Source organism: Antechinus flavipes, chromosome 1 (assembly GCF_016432865.1).
Source record: "Antechinus flavipes isolate AdamAnt ecotype Samford, QLD, Australia chromosome 1, AdamAnt_v2, whole genome shotgun sequence".
NCBI lineage: Eukaryota > Metazoa > Chordata > Mammalia > Dasyuromorphia > Dasyuridae > Antechinus > Antechinus flavipes.
Window position 1 is genome coordinate 120085259 of NC_067398.1, and position 19211 is coordinate 120104469.

At 35.6% G+C, this 19211-nt stretch overlaps 2 protein-coding genes across 7 annotated transcripts in view; both read right to left on the reverse strand.

Moving 5' to 3' along the window:
- NADK2 (NAD kinase 2, mitochondrial) overlaps window positions 1-1550 on the reverse strand; it is a 58520-nt gene extending 56970 nt beyond the window's left edge. For 2 of the 6 annotated variants that reach the window (XM_051989924.1, XM_051989894.1), the window contains exon 1: window positions 1124-1545. In XM_051989924.1, coding sequence (XP_051845884.1) covers window positions 1124-1459 — 336 coding nt within the window. In that variant the 5' untranslated portion in view covers window positions 1460-1545. Of the gene's footprint in view, window positions 1-1123 lie in introns of all 6 variants that reach the window. The other 4 variants (XM_051989885.1, XM_051989902.1, XM_051989908.1 and 1 more) reach the window with 4 other exon arrangements.
- Window positions 1551-18486: 16936 nt separating this feature from the next.
- Window positions 18487-19211, reverse strand: part of RANBP3L (RAN binding protein 3 like) — a 59768-nt gene continuing 59043 nt past the window's right edge. Inside the window, exon 16 of the mRNA XM_051989937.1 lies at window positions 18487-19162. Within this exon, the coding sequence (XP_051845897.1) occupies window positions 19119-19162 (44 nt within the window). The 3' untranslated portion in view covers window positions 18487-19118. The remainder of the gene's footprint in view (window positions 19163-19211) is intronic.

Here is a 19211-nt window from a genome sequence, read left to right on the forward strand (position 1 = left end):
AAAAAAACCCTACAAATTTGATGTGTATCATTTAACAATAATGACCTAGAGATACTCTAGGAATAGTTTTAGTTACTGTGCTTAACATTGAATATAACAAACATTAAGTGCTTACTATGTTGTCTGGCACTATGCTAAGTGAAGAGAGCACAAAGAGGAAAAAACATCCTCCTTCTCAAGTGAGATTCTAATAGAAATAACATGCAAGACAAATACAGAGTAAATGGGAAGTAATCTGAGAAAGTAAACTAAGAAAGAGGGGAGGTCTTAGAAAAGCTCCTTGATGTAATGTAGGATTTGAGGGAGTTGGGAAGGATAATGTTCTATCTCTTAATAAATTGAGATTTTATTTTTATATTTGAAGCTCTTATAATTCTATTTGTTATCTAACTTTCCTGCACTTTGGCCCTTTCCTTTGAATGTATTAATATTCCAAACACTTTTTTTTCCCTTTTGCAATACAAAAAAAAGAACTCTAATGACAGGTGCCTTAAAAGCAGACGGCCGGAATTTGTCTGGAACTTGCGTTCCAGTTTAAGCAAAAAAAAAAAATAATAATAATAAATGACTCTCTCTGGCCAGGACTGGAAAACAGACCAGCAAAAGGGGGTGTGTCTGCTTCACACAATCAACACAGACTGAGCCACCACGTGAGGAGTCCCACGGGCCAATTTTCACGCGGATAGAGAAAAAGAATAGAGATCTAACTCTAGCCTTCTTTGAGGTTGGAATTTGAATGCACTTTTCGAGAAATTCTGCTGTTCACCGTCCCGAAGCAAAATAGAATAATCAATGCTGAATAATAACAATAACACTTCAAAGTTTGCTAAACATGCCTAGTATCTCCGCCTAGGAGACCACCTCCTACGATCCTAGGTTCTAACACTAAGATATATTAGACCACATATTTCTCCTCTCCCAACACACACACTCAGAATAAGCCTCTTTCCAATACAAGTGCTGAGGCTCGAAAGGCAGCGTGCACGAGGAGGAAGAGCGGGATGGGTGGATGAGCTGATGGGTAGCCGAGGTGCTGAAGCGGCCCGGGTTTTCCTCCGGCAGGCGCGGAGTCCAGGCGGGTCTAGGGTGGGAAGGAGCGGGGTGTGGAGGCCCAGGAGCTCACCAGCTGCTTCAAGTCATCCTCTGAGAGCTCCGCGTAGCGGTACCGCTGCTGCTCGAACTCGTAGCGAGTGGTCTTGGCTACGACCACGACCCGGGCCGGGCGGAACCCGCCTGCAGGGTAGCCCCCGCTGCCACCGCTGCCGCCCTCCAGCTCGCGGGCTTGGCCGTGACGCCCGTGCCCCAGTTGCCGCCGGCCCCCACCTCCAACGCTCCCGAGCCGGGGCGCAGCGCTCTTCGCCGGAACTCCCCTCAACGGACAGCGCTGCGCCGTTGCGGCCGCCCGGCTCCCCACCACGCAACGGCAGCTGCACAGCAGGAAGCCTCGGTAGCAAGTCATTGTCTGTCCGCTCGCCGGGAGCTGAGGAGCCGTTGGCGTCCCCTCCCCCCACGGCGGGAGCCCAGCCGGGGCGTGCGCTAGTCCCCGGAGCCCCAGCCACCGCCGCCACCGCTACCTCCAGCTTCGCTCTGGCTGAGGAGGGGTTAAATGCGGGAGGTAGCTGGGGGGGTGGGGGAACGTGCCCGGCCCTGAACCCCGGGGGAGGAGGAGACGTGCCGCGACGTGACCGGGGGCGGGGAGAGGTAGGAGGAGGTGGAAGGAAGCCCAGTGTGCCCGAGCTTCGGCAAGAGGGTGTCAGGCCGTTTGTTTGTTTGTAGGGGCCTCGGCTACGCCTGCGCCGAGTGCTCCTTATCGCGGCACCCTTCTGGACGCACTGGCCGCCACGCCCCTTCTCCGCTCCACCCTCCCAGCCAATCTAATACCGCCGGGGCTCCCTCCCACCCCGCCGAGCTGGAGCGGGAAAGGGGATTGGCCAGGAGCCTGGAGGTGGGACCGTCTGGCTGGAGAGCTCGGAGAGCCCGCCCAAAGGAATCCAGCTGAAACTGGTCTGGGGGAGGAAGGCGTGGCTGCAGTTGTAAGAGAGGAGAAAACCGTGTGGCAGTCGTTCCTGGACTCCATGGCACCCTGTTCTGGACGTTGTGTTTTACTACCTTGGTTTTTGATTTCCATTCTTTGACATTGGGTTCATAATATTTTGACATTGTCTTTATTATATTATCACATCAGATATCAATTTAACAACCTAACCATTTTTAAAAGGTTATAACCTTGATTATAAACCTACACAATTTCAAATTGGCTGAATTTAGGTGAGTTTGATGAGGTTTAGATTTAGGGAACCAAAATGAGATTAGGGTTTCTGGTGATCAGGGAATTAAATGATAACGTCTAGTGGCAGATTCGGGGTTCAGGGAACCAAATGGAGAGGTTTGGCTCCCCTGCAACCCCTTGAGATTGGGTGCAAGGGTAGGGAGTTTGGGGGATTCCCTTCTGGCTGCTCGGAGGTTCTCTGTAAAAGAATTTACAGACCCAAAAACCTAGATTGATAAAAGGGTTTATTGTGGGGATTGGAAGTAAGGTTAGAAATCCTGACAGAGAGGCATAAAGTCTGGTTAGGGGAATAAGTGAGGATAAAGAGAGGATGACACTGGAAAGAGTATTCCAGTAGACAGAGGTATCCCAAGCATGGCAAAGCATGTCATGTTTGGAAGCTGTGCCAAGAGGGTTTTAGTTTGGCTCTTTTATGATGGGAACTTTGGCTACCCTGCTGAAGGGGCTTATGGGTGGAGTCCCAAGTGGCTTATGACTGGGTTTCAGCTTAAGCTGGAATTTGAATTGAATTCAATGAGTTTCAGGACTGAGCCAACCCCACCCAGATAACAAGGATGAAACTGTTTGTCTCTCTGGACAGGATCCCTCACTGAGGCAGAGTTGAAGGAGATTTTCTCCTTCAAGGATTTTCAGAATTTCGGGGTCCTCCCTTCAAGTTCTCAAGTAGTAAACTTTGGTTTACTACATCTGCGTTGGTTGTGTGTTGGCCAGGATGGCTAACTTTGGAAGAGAGCCACGTCCAGCTCAGTCTGATGCCTTATGGTTGGAACTAATTAGAGATCCAGAATAGTGACCTGAATGCTGAACTTAAATGCAAACACCAGCCCTGATACTGATTTGTGTGTGCTGGAGTGGAGGAGTGGGGAGAGGAAAAGGAGGAAAGTCACTGAACATCTGAGCATCCAAAAAATATGAAGCCCATGTGAGAGTATATACAGAATGTAGGTCACGGATAGCTGACCTTAGAAATCATCTTCCTTGAAACTGACTTGGATGATTCCAGATTAGTCCAGCATTTACTTTGAAGGCAGAGGAGCCCGGTTCAAATTCTTATTATCTGTGAGCTAGTTCACCTATTGTTCAGGAGGAATCAAAATCAGGCTTCCTTAGGCTAGTGCATATCGATTCTGCATACTGGTCACTTCCAAGAAAATGATGATCCACACCAAAGGGCTTATTGCTTTGGAATGATGTAAAAAATCCTGGCATCTTCTGATCCCATTCATCTGATGTGTGCTCAATAAAAAAGAGGAGGGGAATGAGAAGATACTGCATCAAACCCAATTACTTGGAAAACAAGGAAGAGTGGGCCACTTGGTGGATTTTAAAAAGATTGACTGTACTCTGGCTCCCTTTGTCCGACGAGTGTTGAACTTCTTTGGAAGGATTTGAGGTAAATCTTAAAATTTAAAATCTCATTTAACATAATCATCTTTTCCACTGTTCCCCAAGGATTAAGAAAGGACATTTTCAAATAAACCCTTATGTGCAAGTCCTGGGATCCCTTCCAGCCCATCTCATTTTAAGAATTCATAGAATGCATACTCCATCATACATAGATATAGCTAAGATTTGGAAGAGATGGTAAAGGTGCTCTTCTATCACAGGTTGGTCCCCTTGAGAAGTAGATGTTAACAGTTTAGACCAAGGGTCCTCAAACTTTTTAAAAAGAGGGCCAGTTCACTGTCCCTCAGACTGTTGGAGGGCCGGACTATAGTTAAAAACAAAAACTATGAACAAATTCCTATGCACGCTGCATATATCTTATTTTGAAGTGAAGAAACAAAACGAGAACAAATACAATATATAAAATTAAGTAAAGTTAAATCAACAAACTTACCAGTATTTCAATAGGAACTATGGGCCTGTTTTTGGCCAATGAGATGGTCAATGTCTGGTTCCATATTTGTCACTGCTAGTTGTAACAAATGATGCAAGTGTGCATCCTTTAGTTTTGATTTGGTTGGAGATTTCAAATGTTTCATTCTAGAAAAAGTTTGTTCACAGACATAAGTGCTGCCAAAGATGGTTGCCATTTTGAGTGCATGGTTCCTGAGATGAGGATATGTCTCAGAGGGGAGAGATGCATAGAAATTATGAAGGCTGCTTAACTTGAATGCATCTTTCAGAGAGTCACAGTTCTGCAGTTCAGCCGGTTCCATTTGGTAAATTGTATCCACATTTTCAACATCAATAGAAAATGGGTGACAGAAAAGCTGTATATCCTGTTCGTGGAGATGAAGCTCTTTAAATCTAAATTGGAACTCCTTTTGCAATTTTTCCAGTGAACCTACACACGTTTTGTTTGGGAATGCAATCGGCGGTTTTCCTGTAAATTAAATAATACTTGAAATGCTTGATTTTCACAAACCAACAATTATTCAAGCATCTTTAAACACTAAAACTTTTGCACATTTCCACGGAAGTAATATGACTCCTTCAATACCCCAGAATTAAAAATAACAAATGGAAATAATACATGTGTATGGAACAAAATCCAGAACTTAGCTAACAATTAGAAAACCACATCATTTTGATTTGGTCAGCATTAGACATTTTGAATCCAGCGTAAGAAGTGCAGATACTCATTGTTGTCAAAAAATTAAGCCATATTGTTTCCCTAAATGTTTTGCACACAATCGTACCAACACAGTCCATTGTACTTTAGATTGGCTCCAATTGTTAGCAGGTTTTTCTTATTACTAAGCCTAAATTTTCCTCATTGTTCCTAGTTCTGACCTGTAAGGCCAAAAAGAGCCAGGATAATTCCTATGCTAGGGGACACTCCTTCAAATACTCTAAGGTAATTATCATATCCTTCCTAAATCTCTTCACCAGATTAAACATCTGACTGATAATTATATGGTATGATCTCCAGGCCTTTTATCATCCTGATGGTACTCTGGATGTTCCATAGCTTAGCAATATCCTTTCTAAAATGTGATACCTAGAACTAGAAAGATCTAAGCAGGTCAGAGTGTGTATGGATGTGTGTGTACATCAGAATGTGTATGTGTATGGTTGTATGTATATAATTTAGAGAATAGGATTATCACCTATCCAATCCAGGATGCTGTGTCTAAATGTAGCCAAAGATTGCATTTTAGGTGCCATATCATACTATTGATTCACATTGGGCTTGCAGGACCACTAAAATCCTTAAACCTTTTTCTGAATTGCTTTGAATCCAATCTCCCCCATTTTGTAGTCGGGAGTACAAAACTTTACATTTATCTCTGTCTTCCTAGGTTGGGCCCAGTGTTCTCATGTGATTTTTCATCTAGTTCTTCCTAGGAGCAGCTAGCTGGAACAGTGCATAGTTGGAGTGCAGAGTCTAGAATTAGGAAGATTCATCTGAATTCAAATCTGACCTTAAACACTTATTAGCTAGGTGACCCTGGGCAAATAATTTAATCCTATTTGTCTCCATATCTCATTTATAAAATGAACTGGGGAAGGCAATGGTAAAACAGTTTCTTTGCCAAGAACACCCCACTGGGATCACGAAATGTCAGACATGACTGAAAAACAAATGAACAACATCTTTCCCAATTTCATACCATCTACAAATTTGAAAATTCTACTATGTATGCCTTTTTTGAAATCTTTGATAAAAATGTCAGCCATGATAAGATCCCTAAAACTCTGTAGTAGAAACCAATAACTATTTTTGGGGTCTTATTCAACTCAGAATATGACAAAAGATTTTGTCAAATATATAGCTGTCATACAGGTAAAATATCAATGGCAGTATTTCCCTAATATAAAGAGTTTAAAATCCTGCTTAAAAAAAGAAAAGACTAGTTTGGCATAATCTCAGTAAAGCCAAATCTGTAACATTTTTAGTTACAAACTAGATGGAATTCCCTTTTCCCCCTATAAGTTACTTTGTATATCTTTTGTATTTATTCTATGTATATTTTGTATACTCTTTTCCTCCCCTCCCCATCCCATTCCCAAATAAAATTTGATCTCTGACAACTAGGATTGTTTTGTTTTTTTTTTAATCTTTATATTCCAGACACCATGCACAGTGTGCGTCACACTGTGGATCAAAGGGGAAGTTGGTGGTGACAAAACACTGTGGGGAGATAGAAAAGTGCTGTATGTCATATAATGAAATCCAGGTCTTCTGAGTCAGGGCAGTAAGTTAGAGATGTGAAGACACTCTCAAAAATTATCCAGGACCTTTTGGTTATAGTTTATGACAAAGATTTCACAAAAGCAATGATTTTTTACATAGGCAATATGGAAGAAAAAAATAGTAACAAATATTAGGCAATTCTCAGCACCTAAATGATCAATATATAGCTGGCTTAAGTTACTATTCAGGGACATGTAAAATGAACACAGTAACAAAATTTATATTGTTTTCTAATATATCTTGCGCAGGAGATTGGATTACAATATTTTATTGATATTCTCTTAATATCCACAATTCAATTTCTGTTTGTATTACATTATTTTGTATCATTTCCATCCACTACCTTGAAGCAGGATATAAATATAAATTTTTGGTGTTTATTAATTGAAATATCATTACTGTTTACTGTCATTACTGTTTCAACTTGGGTTACATGGTACATATAGTAAGCATATAGTTAATATGTAGGGTAAATTTGAGGATCCGAAGAAAACATATTCCCAGCATTTCTGGCTCATCTAAAGTTGAAGCTAAACTAAATTATAATTCTAGTCCAATACTCTAGTGGATCTGTCTCTACACTTCTTATACTTATGGAGATCATCACTCATCCATGTCTGTCTCCCTTGTTCAACTACTACTTAAATTCCCTTGTATGTTCAGTACAGAGGCCCCAGCCAACATACTAAGGAACTTCCCCTCAGTTGAGGATTACCAAAAAATGAGAGACTCCCTTGGTCTGTGAGCGGACTGCAACATATTTTACAAATAAGGAATGACCAAAGAGGAGTGTAAAGCACTATTATCAAAGAAATGTGATTTAAAGAGATGGAAAAGTCACATAATGAAAACAAAGGATGACTGATAGGCAAACTATCTATTCCACTGTGATGTAAAGAAAATTTAATTAAATTATAAATAGGTGAAATAAATTTAATGGAAATATAAGTGAGGTAAAGAACAACAGAAGGGAGATGTCCTACATGGAGTTTAGAAAGAGAAGAACCAATCTAAGAAAATAGAGGAAAATATGAAAAGAAAGTCAATTTGAAATAGAGAATAATTTAAAGAAAATAATTCCTTGAAACTAGAATTGGGCAAGGGAATCTAATTCTGTTCTAAGACCAAGGAATCATAAAAGAAATTCAAAAAAATGAAAAAATAGAAGAGAAAATCAAACATCTCATCAGAAAAACAACTGATCTGGAGAACAGATTGAAGAGAAAATAACATAATAGTCGGACAGTATGAAAAATAATTTTAAAAATCTTGAAATAATAAAAGAAATTATCAAGGAAAATTGCCATGAAGTTCTAGAACAAAGTAGAAATAGAAAAAAAAATCTAGCAATCATTATGTGAAAGAGATCCCAGGAGGAAAACTTTCAGGAATATTACAGCCAAGTTTCAAAGCTCCCAGGTTAAGGAGAAAATATTGGAAGCAATAAGGGAAAAAACAGTTTAAATAGCATGAAGCTACAATAAGAATCACATTATACCTAGCAACTATTATTTTGAAGGACCATAGATTTTGGAATACTGTACTCTTAAAAAGCAAAAGAGTTGGTGTTCCAATTAAGGGAACCTTACACAGTAAAGATTAAGTATGATCCTGAATTGGAAAAAAAAAAAAAGGACAATTAACAAACTGAAAGACTTTCAGGGTTTTATAACAAAAACCCCAGAACTTAAGGAAAAATTTGACATATAACATCCAAGAGAAATATAAAGTTAACATTAAATACCAATTATAAATGGGCATTATTAAGGTCAAATTATTTAATTCCTATATGTGTAAATATTAGCAGTTCTCTTTATGATTGTCCATTATTTGAGTAATTTGGAAAAAAGACAGGATAAACTGAGTATGAGAGTGTGATTCTAAAAAAAATAAAACTGTAGGAAGAGATAAAAAGGAACAATTATGCAAATGAAGCATATAAAGAAAAAAATGATATGGAAGAAACTAGTGGGCTAGGAAAGGTAGATAATGTTGGAACCTTTCTGTCATCAGAAAAAGGTTAAAGAGGAAACTATACACGTGTATGCATATGTATGCATGTATTTATGTATAAAATTATGTATAATTTTAAATTCAGAAAGAAATAAGAGAGCAAGGAGATAGGGTGGGAAAAGAGGATAAAGGAGGAACTTTTAGAAAGTTAGGTAAATTATGGAATAAAAGGGCAAGGTAATAGGTAGAAATAAAGCAGAAGAGTGAGGAGAGATAGGGTAATAAAGTGAGGATAGGAAAAATAGAGAGAAATATATAATAATTACTTGTAGCTTAGAATGTGAATGGGATGAATTTATCCATCAAATGGAAATATATAGTTGACTAAAAATTTGAATTCAATATGTTGCTTTCAGGAGACATTGTGAAAATAAGATACACATAAAGATAAATAAAGGGCAGGAAAAGAATTTGCTATGTAAAAAATTCAGGGATAATAATCATGATCTTAGACAAAGTTAAAGTTAAAATAGATTTAGTCAAAAGTGATAATATGGAAAACTGTGTCAGCAACATGATTCGATATTGCTTTAGGCCATTTAAAATACATAGCATAAAAAAATCCGAGTATGTACCTGCCAAAACAGATACAATATGAATAAATACAAAACACCTTTTATAATAAACTCAGATATAAATAATTGAAGTAATATTTATTCTTCATGGGTAGATTAAAGCCAATATAATTTTTTAAATGACAATTTTACATAACTAACCTATTTATTCAATGTTATGCCAATAAAATTACTAAAAAAAATTTTTTTTACTGAGAATAAATGACAAAGTTCATTTGGAAGAGCAAAAAGTCAGGAACTTCAAAGAAACCAGGGGGAAAAGATTAGATTTCATAATTCAGACTCTTAACCATACTATAAAATGAGAGCATTGTTGAAGTATAAGATGAATAATTTTTATTTGAATTAAATTTTTCTTACATATATAAAATTTATGCAACCAAGAATAGAAGTGCAGAAAATTGAGGAAAAACTTTCATAGACAGTTTCTCAGAGAGAATGTCATTGAGGTGGAATATTGTTGTGATGTAGGAAGCGGTGAGCGGGTTGATTTAGAAAAACATGAAAAGACTTGCACATATGAAGGAAGAAACCAGCCACATGACTGATAGAAACATGACAGATAGAAATAAGAATAGTATAGTCTTACATATATGTGCATATGTATATAGATATCTATGTATATGTATTTATGTCCAAGTTTAATTGGAACCTTTTTTGAAGATAGAGGCATGGGAAAGGAAAAAAAGAACAAAGTGAAAAGAATACAGCAGAAAATAAAGGAAAACCAACAAAGAAGCAAAGAAAAGCTGGGCAACTTTGAAAACAATATGTAATATATATTATCTAGGTTTTCTTGAAATGGAAATTTTTTGTTTTATATCACATTTTTTCATGTCTGATATATACATGGCAAGGCTTTTTGTTTTCTTTTCTCATTTTGTATTTAAAGTTACAATATTTTTTTAAGAGAAGAACCAAAGTACAAGTATGTTCCTAACAGAACATAGAATATTGTCTAAGAGAAAAAATTGAATTTGATTAATACAAATATAGGAAGACGCTGTCATTTCACAACATCATAGTACATTATAACTAAACCCAATATAACATTGCAAACCCTAACAATTCACTCATTTATTCACTCACAAATCTTTGTTACTGTGAAACAGTGTAACTGTCTCCTATAGTATTATTTCATCTAGCTATGTCTTCATAGGGCTAATTATTAACAATAGACTTGGTATATTCCAGTTCTTTGAAAGGTGTAGCCTCTATAGTAGAACAATAATGATAATATATCCGAATCTGCCACAGAATCATATATCTGTAAGAGTAAAAACTACCTTTGCCTCATTTTCATGCTCACCAAGCAAGCTTTTTGTGGCTAATTCTGGTTCCCCAATTCCTGAATTTAGGAGGATGTGTTTGTATGCATATATATATATGAAAGTCATCTAATTCAGAGAGAAATAAGAGAGTGGGGTAGGGTGAGAGGAGAGGATAAAGGAGGAACTTTTAGAAGAGTGGATAAATTAAGGAATAAGATTTTTAAAGAGGACTAATAACATCATGAATGATATCTTGATTTGTATGTGAATTGGATTTAAATGAAAAGTGATTAGTGATTAGTTTTACTCTCTCTTCCAAAGTCATCAAAGTCCAGTAGCAAGACAAAAGTCAAGACCATTGGCAATGGCCCAGGATATAGGGATGACTTAAAAATAACTTCAGATAACAAAACTCAGTCACTGAAAAGGAATATCATCTATTAAAAATTTTTAAAATTAAAAAATTAAGATATCCTTTTGATATCTTAACTAGGTTTATGCATAAACTAGGTTTTTATGCATAAATCACCCCAGAGGGAATTTACTCAAGGATGAATTAATGAAGTTAAGGTCCTTGACCTGCAAATGAAACTTGTATTTAAAGTGTATAATTTATCAAGTTTTACCATTTTGTGAGGCCTTACTTAGCAAAGCAATTAACTGCCTGACCTTTCTTTTATATACGACTTCAAGTGTAGTTTTTGGCACTCCAGAGAGAATGGAATTTGGGAAAATTTAAATTCTATTCCCTTTTTTGTTTATTCTATCCCAAATGGGGAAAAGAATTGAAGAATTGTCCATCTTTTGCTATGCAAATAGTAGGTATTTTCAGTGCTCCAATTATTTTTAGTAGCTATCACAGAATCCTTTTTTATTATTGTAAATTTAACAAGCCACATTAAATACAACTAAAGTTTGATACATAATTCTTTGCAAATATTGTAACTAAAATTAGAAAAAATAATCCCTGCTTCATATTAATATCACCCTAAGTATAACAGTCTCAGATGAGTAGATTATCTAGTTAATTATACTCAGTTAAGTTTTTATTGTTAATTGTTTTGTCACCATCATCCAGAATATTCCTAACTCACAAGTCTTTACCATTCAAGCAGCCCATGCTTAGAGGATATAAAAATATCTACAATTTTAATTCCAGGTTAAGTAAAGCACAATTAGAAAGATAAATGAGGGGGGTGGGGGGAAGTTCCATTATAACACATATATAAACATCAAAATAGAAGAATGGAGTGGTGAGCTAGTAATCCAAAGCTCATACACCAGTCACAGTCATTTTCTTTATTCCTGGCCACTCATAATCTTACGGTTTTTTTATCATACACCTCTGAACAGGTTTGTTTATTTGTCACACAGTTCACAGCAGAGCAGAAACAACCCATTAGAAGGAGTTAAGCTATTAGAGGCAGGCACAATTACAAATGGAAAAATGACACTTGACAGCTGATAGTTTGACATTGAGGGAGGAGACAGGACAATGTTAAAGCAGAGAGCTTTATTACTCCATAGCACAATAATCTTCAGGATATAACCTTGAGTTATTATAAAAATGTTAAGTTCTGCTCAGCATCCCCTATAGTGCATTTTATAAAGCTTTCCATTAAAAAAAGTTTGACATCCATAAGAGTAAGATTCCATCTCTAATTCTATGATCCAGATCTCTAGAAAATTCAGTTTTATAAAACACTCCATTTCCTTTGAGGTGATTGTACAATGCTTTGTATATAGGAGGTACTCAGAAATATTTGCTGAATTGAATTAAGGTGCCAGACACATGAAACATTACTGTAGTACATCCCAGGAATAGGTAATTTTCCATCGTTCTGCTTTTGTTGTTACATTGCCTTGTACTCTATGGGTACCTTTCCAGCCACCCATAACTCCACAGAGCTTGCTTTGCCCTTATCTTAGCATCTTCCCTCCACTCTTTTTAGCCCCACATAGCTTCCTGATGTCCTAGGACAACGCCACCCAAGGTTAAACCCCTGTGTACCTTAATCTATCTGAAATCATTCCTCAGTGATCATATTCATCCTGTCTCAGTGATTCTGAGCTTTGGGTTGCCATTGTTCAGTTTTCTCTATTCCCCACTGACTTACTTGATTCTGATATTTTTCTACTATGGAGACTACATCTTCCAAAGAATTGGAATATACCAAGTCTGTTGCTTATAATTAGCCCTGTGAAGACATAGTTAGGTGAAGTACCTTATTTCTATACTTTTACTCTCCCATTCTAAAGTCACTGTGCTCTGGAATGCCTACTCCATAAATAAAAAAAAAAAAATCTAGCTTTCATCTTAAGCCTTTTCCTTTCTCAATCATGTCATCTTCTTGCACTCCCTTCTGATGTCACAGTTTCCCTGGATTCTGTTTCCTGCATTGCTCATACTTTTACTCTTACTTTCATTTGTTATTAGTTGTAGTAGGATCAGAATCCCAAGATAAGGTTATTCCTTGCTCTTCATTGCTACTTCTAGGCTTTCCTACCAACATCACTTAGTACTCTTTCCCTTTGAAGATCATTCAATACATTTTTAACCCAATCAAGATTCTGGTAGCTATTATCTGTAGCCTTCTAAGACATTATTCTTTTTTTTCTCAATGAATTCAATACCCAGCTTATTATATCTCTCTGTGTCTGAGTTTGTGTCTGTTTCTCTCTCCTTTCTACATATGTGTGTATATATGTACATATGCAAGTATCTATATAACATACATATATGGACATGAACCTATTATATATATGTATATAAAATTCTCAACTCTTATTTCAATTTATTCCTTTCCTGTTATCTATTCCTCTACCCCACACAGAGAATGGTCAATCTTATCATGATCCATAAATGTCTAAATTTATGAATTTTGAAATTTATCTGATTAAAATTCTACCTATCATAATTTATCTTATCATAATTCTAGTCCTCTCTATCAGACTTACAAGTCAAAACCCATTTTTTGTCATCATTATGGCCTCCAAATTCTTTACCATTCAATTCTTTTGTAGGGTTTTTTTTGGTGTGTGTTTTTTTTGGCAAGACAATTGAAATTAAGTGACTTGCCCAGGATCACAGAGCTAGTGTTAAGTGTCTGAGATTGGGTTTGAACCCAGTTCTTCCTGACTCCAGGATTCTATCCACTGAGTCATCTAGTAGCACTTAACCTCTCAATCCTTTCATCCATGTATGGCTACATCCTTTTCTCTTCCATATATTGACTCCTTGATGAATAGTTCACCTTTTTACTCTCTTTTCTGGAATTCCTTGTTCCTTTGTCTTATCAAGATTCAGATCTACCAAACCCAGTCTTAGATTATTCTTATCATCCATTTTCTTTGCTTTTTCTTATATGGTGCTGAAAGAAACTAGGGATCAGAAAACAATATTGACTGAGCCCACTGTAAATTTATTTTACAGAATCTAAAAGGGGCCCCAAAACTGCAAGACAAATCTGTTTTATAACTCCCTAATAATCTCACCATCTCACTTACCACAATGGCTTTTCTAAATCTTTTCATCTCTCCTTAAACCTTTTATAAAGCTCACAACATTATCATCCTCAACTCCCATACCCTATCTTGCCAAATCTGTAATCTCTGCCTTTGTAATATATCTTGAATATAGCCATTTTTCTCCTTAGACACTAAAATGACCTTGGTTCAGACTCCATCTCACCACTCTCATAGTTAGTACCTTGTCTCATATTTCACTGGGGAAAAAAAAAAGTGAAACTGCTAAGAGTCCCTCTTTTCCCCTGTTCCTCATCTCACATCCCTCAGAGATCTTCTATTAGTATCTCCTTCTTCATCCCTATATCACATGAAGATAAAGCCCTTCCTCCTAAAACAAACCTCTTTATATGTGCAAGTGATTCAGTTCCATCCCATACTTTCCAGCAAATATCTCTCATCATTTCTATACTCATTAGTCTTCAATATCTTCCTTTATATTGACTTCTTCTCCATTACCCACAAGCACAACCATATTTTCTCCATCCTCAAAAAGTCCATCCATTTCTCCCAACATTTTTAGTTAACTCCTCATCATTTGTAATAAGTGCCTTCATTTCCTTCCCGTTTTACTCTTTTAACTCTTTGCAGTCTGACTTCTAATCTTTTCATTGACTAAAACTTCTTTTTCCAAAATTGCTAATAATCTTTTTGTCAAGTCTAAAGGCCTATCCTTATTCTTTTTAATCTCTCTATACAGTCTTGGATTGTTCTCCTCTGATTCTTCCCCTATTTGTCTGATTACTACTGTCTCTCTTGTTGACTCATCATCAAAATCACCCAAGCTCACAACTTAATCATCCTCAACTCTGCATTTATAATTATCAAAGATGTAACTTGATTTTAAATGATAAACATAATAATAAAACAATGGATTTGTGATAAAAATATTGCTTATGAAACAATGGATTGAAAACATTGACTCAGTTTCAGATAAATAATTTCCCTCTCTACCTTTAATATCCAAACTCTACATTCAAATCAAAAAACTTTCTGTCATATACAGAATACAACTGAAATGGTTAAAATCTTCATGTTTCTGCTGTTAACACCCACAAGATTTAGAACAATAATTGGTTTTCTGCAATAAAAGTGCAAAGTCATTCTCCTGCAAAGTTTTAGCGCAATTTTTTTTCCTTTCCATAATGATCCTTTTCTAATCTATTGAAGTTTCCATCCTAAGTCTTACTTCTATTTTTTGTGATGTACAGCAAAGATACAAGAAAATAATGGAAGCAAAGGATGGATTTGATAGTATTCTGCTTTGGGGGACAATAGGGAGTTGTTTCATTTCTTTTTTTTTTTTTTTGTATTTCTTATAATGAAGAAATGACTAAAGGGACAAAAAAATTGGGCCAAAAAAATAAGATTATTATTTTAAAAAACCTAACACTTTCATTTCAAAAGTAATCAAAATTAGAGTGTCCCCAATATTCTCTTATTGGAATCTTTACAAATTGCTAACTCATTTGAGTTGATAGAGTATTGATCTGATCTTAAAAGAAGATGTTTTGGGCCAGAACCTGAAACAAGGTACTAAGTAGAACTAATTGATACAATGCTTGTGTTTGCACCTTTACTCATTGGAGTTCACACATTTGGGAAATTTCAGATGAGATATCTGAATTCACACCTCCCTTGAAGATCTTAGGGCAAGAGAACACTATGGGAGAAAACCCATAATCCCATTCTCTCAGAAGAGTCATATATAAGCCAGTGAAGAGTGATTCATTCCAGAATATTTTCCACTTGGCTGGCTGGTGGCAGAAGAAGAATTTTCAGAGGAAGAAGCTACAAGTCGAGAGTTCAGTGAAGATTGAGAAGGCTCTCTCAGAAGCAAGACAGATTCAACTTGGTACTGGCTCTGGAGGCTGAAGAAAGCAGAGGCAGAGGCTGAAGGACAAAACCTTTGGATTTGGAGACATTCGGAGGGAGCTCTTGGAACCAAGCAGAAAGAGAGCCTCAACTAACCAGGCTACTTTGGAAGGAGAAAATAAACGTTTGCATTTTTACCAGCAGGCTGCATTTGGGGTAATTATTGATCTGAACTGATACTAAAACTGCCTCCAAGAAAACCTCCCCCGAGAAACCTGCTCTCTCCCCCAGAGAGAACTATTCTACTTATTTTAAAAGAAGAAGATCACCACATTCTCTTATGAACATTTATACAAATCTGACATCTAAAATCCCATAGATATAAAAAATTCATTGTTTTTAATTGTTCTATCAGTATGCTTTTCAGTTTATGGTTCTCCTGTATTTCTTTTCTTTTATCTTCTACAATTCTTTCCCCACTTCTCTTTCTTTTTCTTCTCTTTCATTTCATTTCTAGTGATTAATCTCTCCCTAACCCTATCATTGTGTATTTATTGGTAAATAACCTGTATTTATATATCAGTAAATCTATTGTACTTCCCTAGTCAAAAGATAAGCTTCTTCAGGGTAGACTGTTTCACCTTTGCATTTGTATCCCCAGAATTTAGCACAGAGATTGGAATAAAGCAAGTGCTTAAATGCTTATTGACTGATTGTGATTTCCTTAGAAACATAGGACAACCTTTAGCGAGATTTTCTCAAAATATGCTTCATGGTCTCCTAATGACTTGAAAAGGAAAACCCATGCATCTATTCAGTCATATAATCAGATAGGAATGAATAGATAGGAATCCAGAATTTAGACTTAGAAGCCCTAAATTCAAATCTCTACTCAGATTTATTAGCTATATGACCATGGGCAAGACACCTCAATTCTCTGAACTCCAGTTTCCTCAACTATATAATATAGTGATAACTGTACTAGACTAGACAACAACTCTCTTATAGGGTTGTTTAAAGATCAATTAGAATCATGCATATTAAAGCTGCTAGAAAAGTATAGAAATTCTTCTTATGAATATGAGTATAATGAGTCATCAGGGGCAGTGGATACAATGCTTGGTTTGCTAACAAAAACTGTTTGACTTGCTACATAAATCTAAGCCCCCATTTCCTCATCTGTGAAATAGTATTTGTAACATCCATCTCATCATATTTTTGTGATTCACAAGTAAGAAACTCTGAAAGTCTTAAGAACTCTGATCAATACGATAAGAAATCATGTGATGACTAGGCTATCTCCTAAGCAAGAGGTAATAGATTCAAGTTGTAGGATGAAACAAAAATTTTTGGTCATAGCCAATGTGGGAATTTATTTTGCTTGATTATACATATTCATTATAAGATTTTTTTTCCAACAGAAGAATAGGATGGAGAGAAAGTAAATACTTATTAATTGAAAAATAAATAATATTTAAAAACAAAAAGGAAAATATATGCAAAATATTTTGCAAACAGTAAACTGCTATATAAATTCCTGTTTATGTAAGGAAGTCTATTAAGTGCTGAAGGGAACCTAAATTTGAATTTTAAAAGAGATTCTATTGTTAAAGAGCTTATAGTCTATAGTAGAGGAAACTAATGTCTGCACCAAATAATTATTACTAAGGTTATATAAGAGATACAAACAAAATGCTACAAGAAACCAAAGGTAGGAGAAATTTTTTCTATTTAGGACAGACTTTATGGGGATAAGGTAGCATTTAAATCTCAAAGGATCAGTAGGATTTCAATAGGAAAATTGATGGAATGGCATTTCAGGAACAAAAATCAGCATAAATCAGGGCATAGTTATGGGAAAGCAAAAAATAGAACTGGAAGAACAGCAGCTGTTGCAACTTGAAAGGAAGATATATAAGGGAGAAGAGTGGAAGATAAACCTAGAATAGAAAATAATACTAGAATAGACCATCCTAAATACCTACATCTAAGAATTATTTAAGTGTAGAAGAGAATAAAGTCCTTTGAACCAATAACTTGCTAAATTAGCCTACCAAAGTTCCAGTAACTTCTAAAAATGTCTCGTTCCCAGAGAAAAACTGAAAAATCTGACTTTTAAATAGTTGTAATATAACAAAATCAGCCTGTAGTTGGGATTCCTTGTTAATTTGATGAAGCTTACAGATCCCTTCTCAGAATGGTTTAAATGTATAAATACATTTATTTATAAATAAATATAGGATAAGGAAACCAAAAGAAGAGAGAGAGAGAGAGAGAGAGAGAGAGAGAGAGAGAGAGAGTGTGTGTGTGTGTGTTTTGTATTTCCCATTCCAGGTCTCAGATCTCCCAAAATCTATATATGGAGGCCTAAGGAACACAGGTAGAGATCTCGTGGCTTATATAATAATGTGACTAAATTTTAAATTCCAAAAATAACACTTCATGTATATGTCATCTGTAATCCAATATAAAATCCTCTATACTATACTATAAACACTATAAAATCATTCCAATGCTCCTTTAGCACAAAACATTCTTTTAACTCTTCTTTGGTTTCAGAGTGTTTTTTTGTTGTTGTTATTGTTGGTGGTGGTATCTTTAATGGTAGCAAACTATCTTTTGAGGGTAGAGTTAATTTTTAGAAATTTCAAAAAGTTATCTAAATTCAAATCTGACTTTGAAGAACATGCCTCATTTAGATAAGTTTTTCATGTATTAAAACAAAAGTATCATAACTTTATAATTAAATGATTCTAAGGCAAATAATTAAATTTCATTAAAATAGCTTAAAAGAATAACAATTAAAAAGGAAATAACATTTTTGAGACTTTGATACTATTAACACATATATTTAAATATTTTTGTTTAAAAAGCTCATTGTTACTATAAACATACACATTTGAAATTTTATTAAGTCATATAGCCAAGTGGAAAATATAGAACATTTTTGCCAAGGGTAAAAATTGTTTAATGACTTAGATCATACTTACAATAGTATTTTTCAAAAGAACAATTCTTAAAGTATATGAAATATACATATATATGAAATATATATATATTGAGGTGTATATAATATATACATATATATTATGGAGAGATAATACATAATGGAGAAAAATATTTGAGTTAGACATTTATTAGCTCTAATAATTTATAGTTTTAATTATTCTATCCATCAATATGATGAATAATACTGATTAGTTATATTCTGAAATAATGTCTCTGAAAATGATGTGTTTGAAGCTTTCATAAATTCTGGTAATTTTTCTTCAGATTCAGATTACTATTATAAAGTAGTAGGAATATTATTATTATTACAATCCACAAGTTGGAATGTATTAAGCAGACCAAATTCTAATCTTCTTGAAAACCAATTTTTAAAAAACCTTTCAATGAATATATGTTTTTTCACTTGAAGGTACATTGAAATGGTCGAGGATTTTCAATGGTTTTTCTGTAGCTGTAATCAGGACCATAGGTGGCTATCATGAGCAGGCAACTGGTGATCTGTGGTTCCATCTAGAAGTATCTGAAGTATAATTATATAATAAATGGTTATTATAATATGAACAATATTT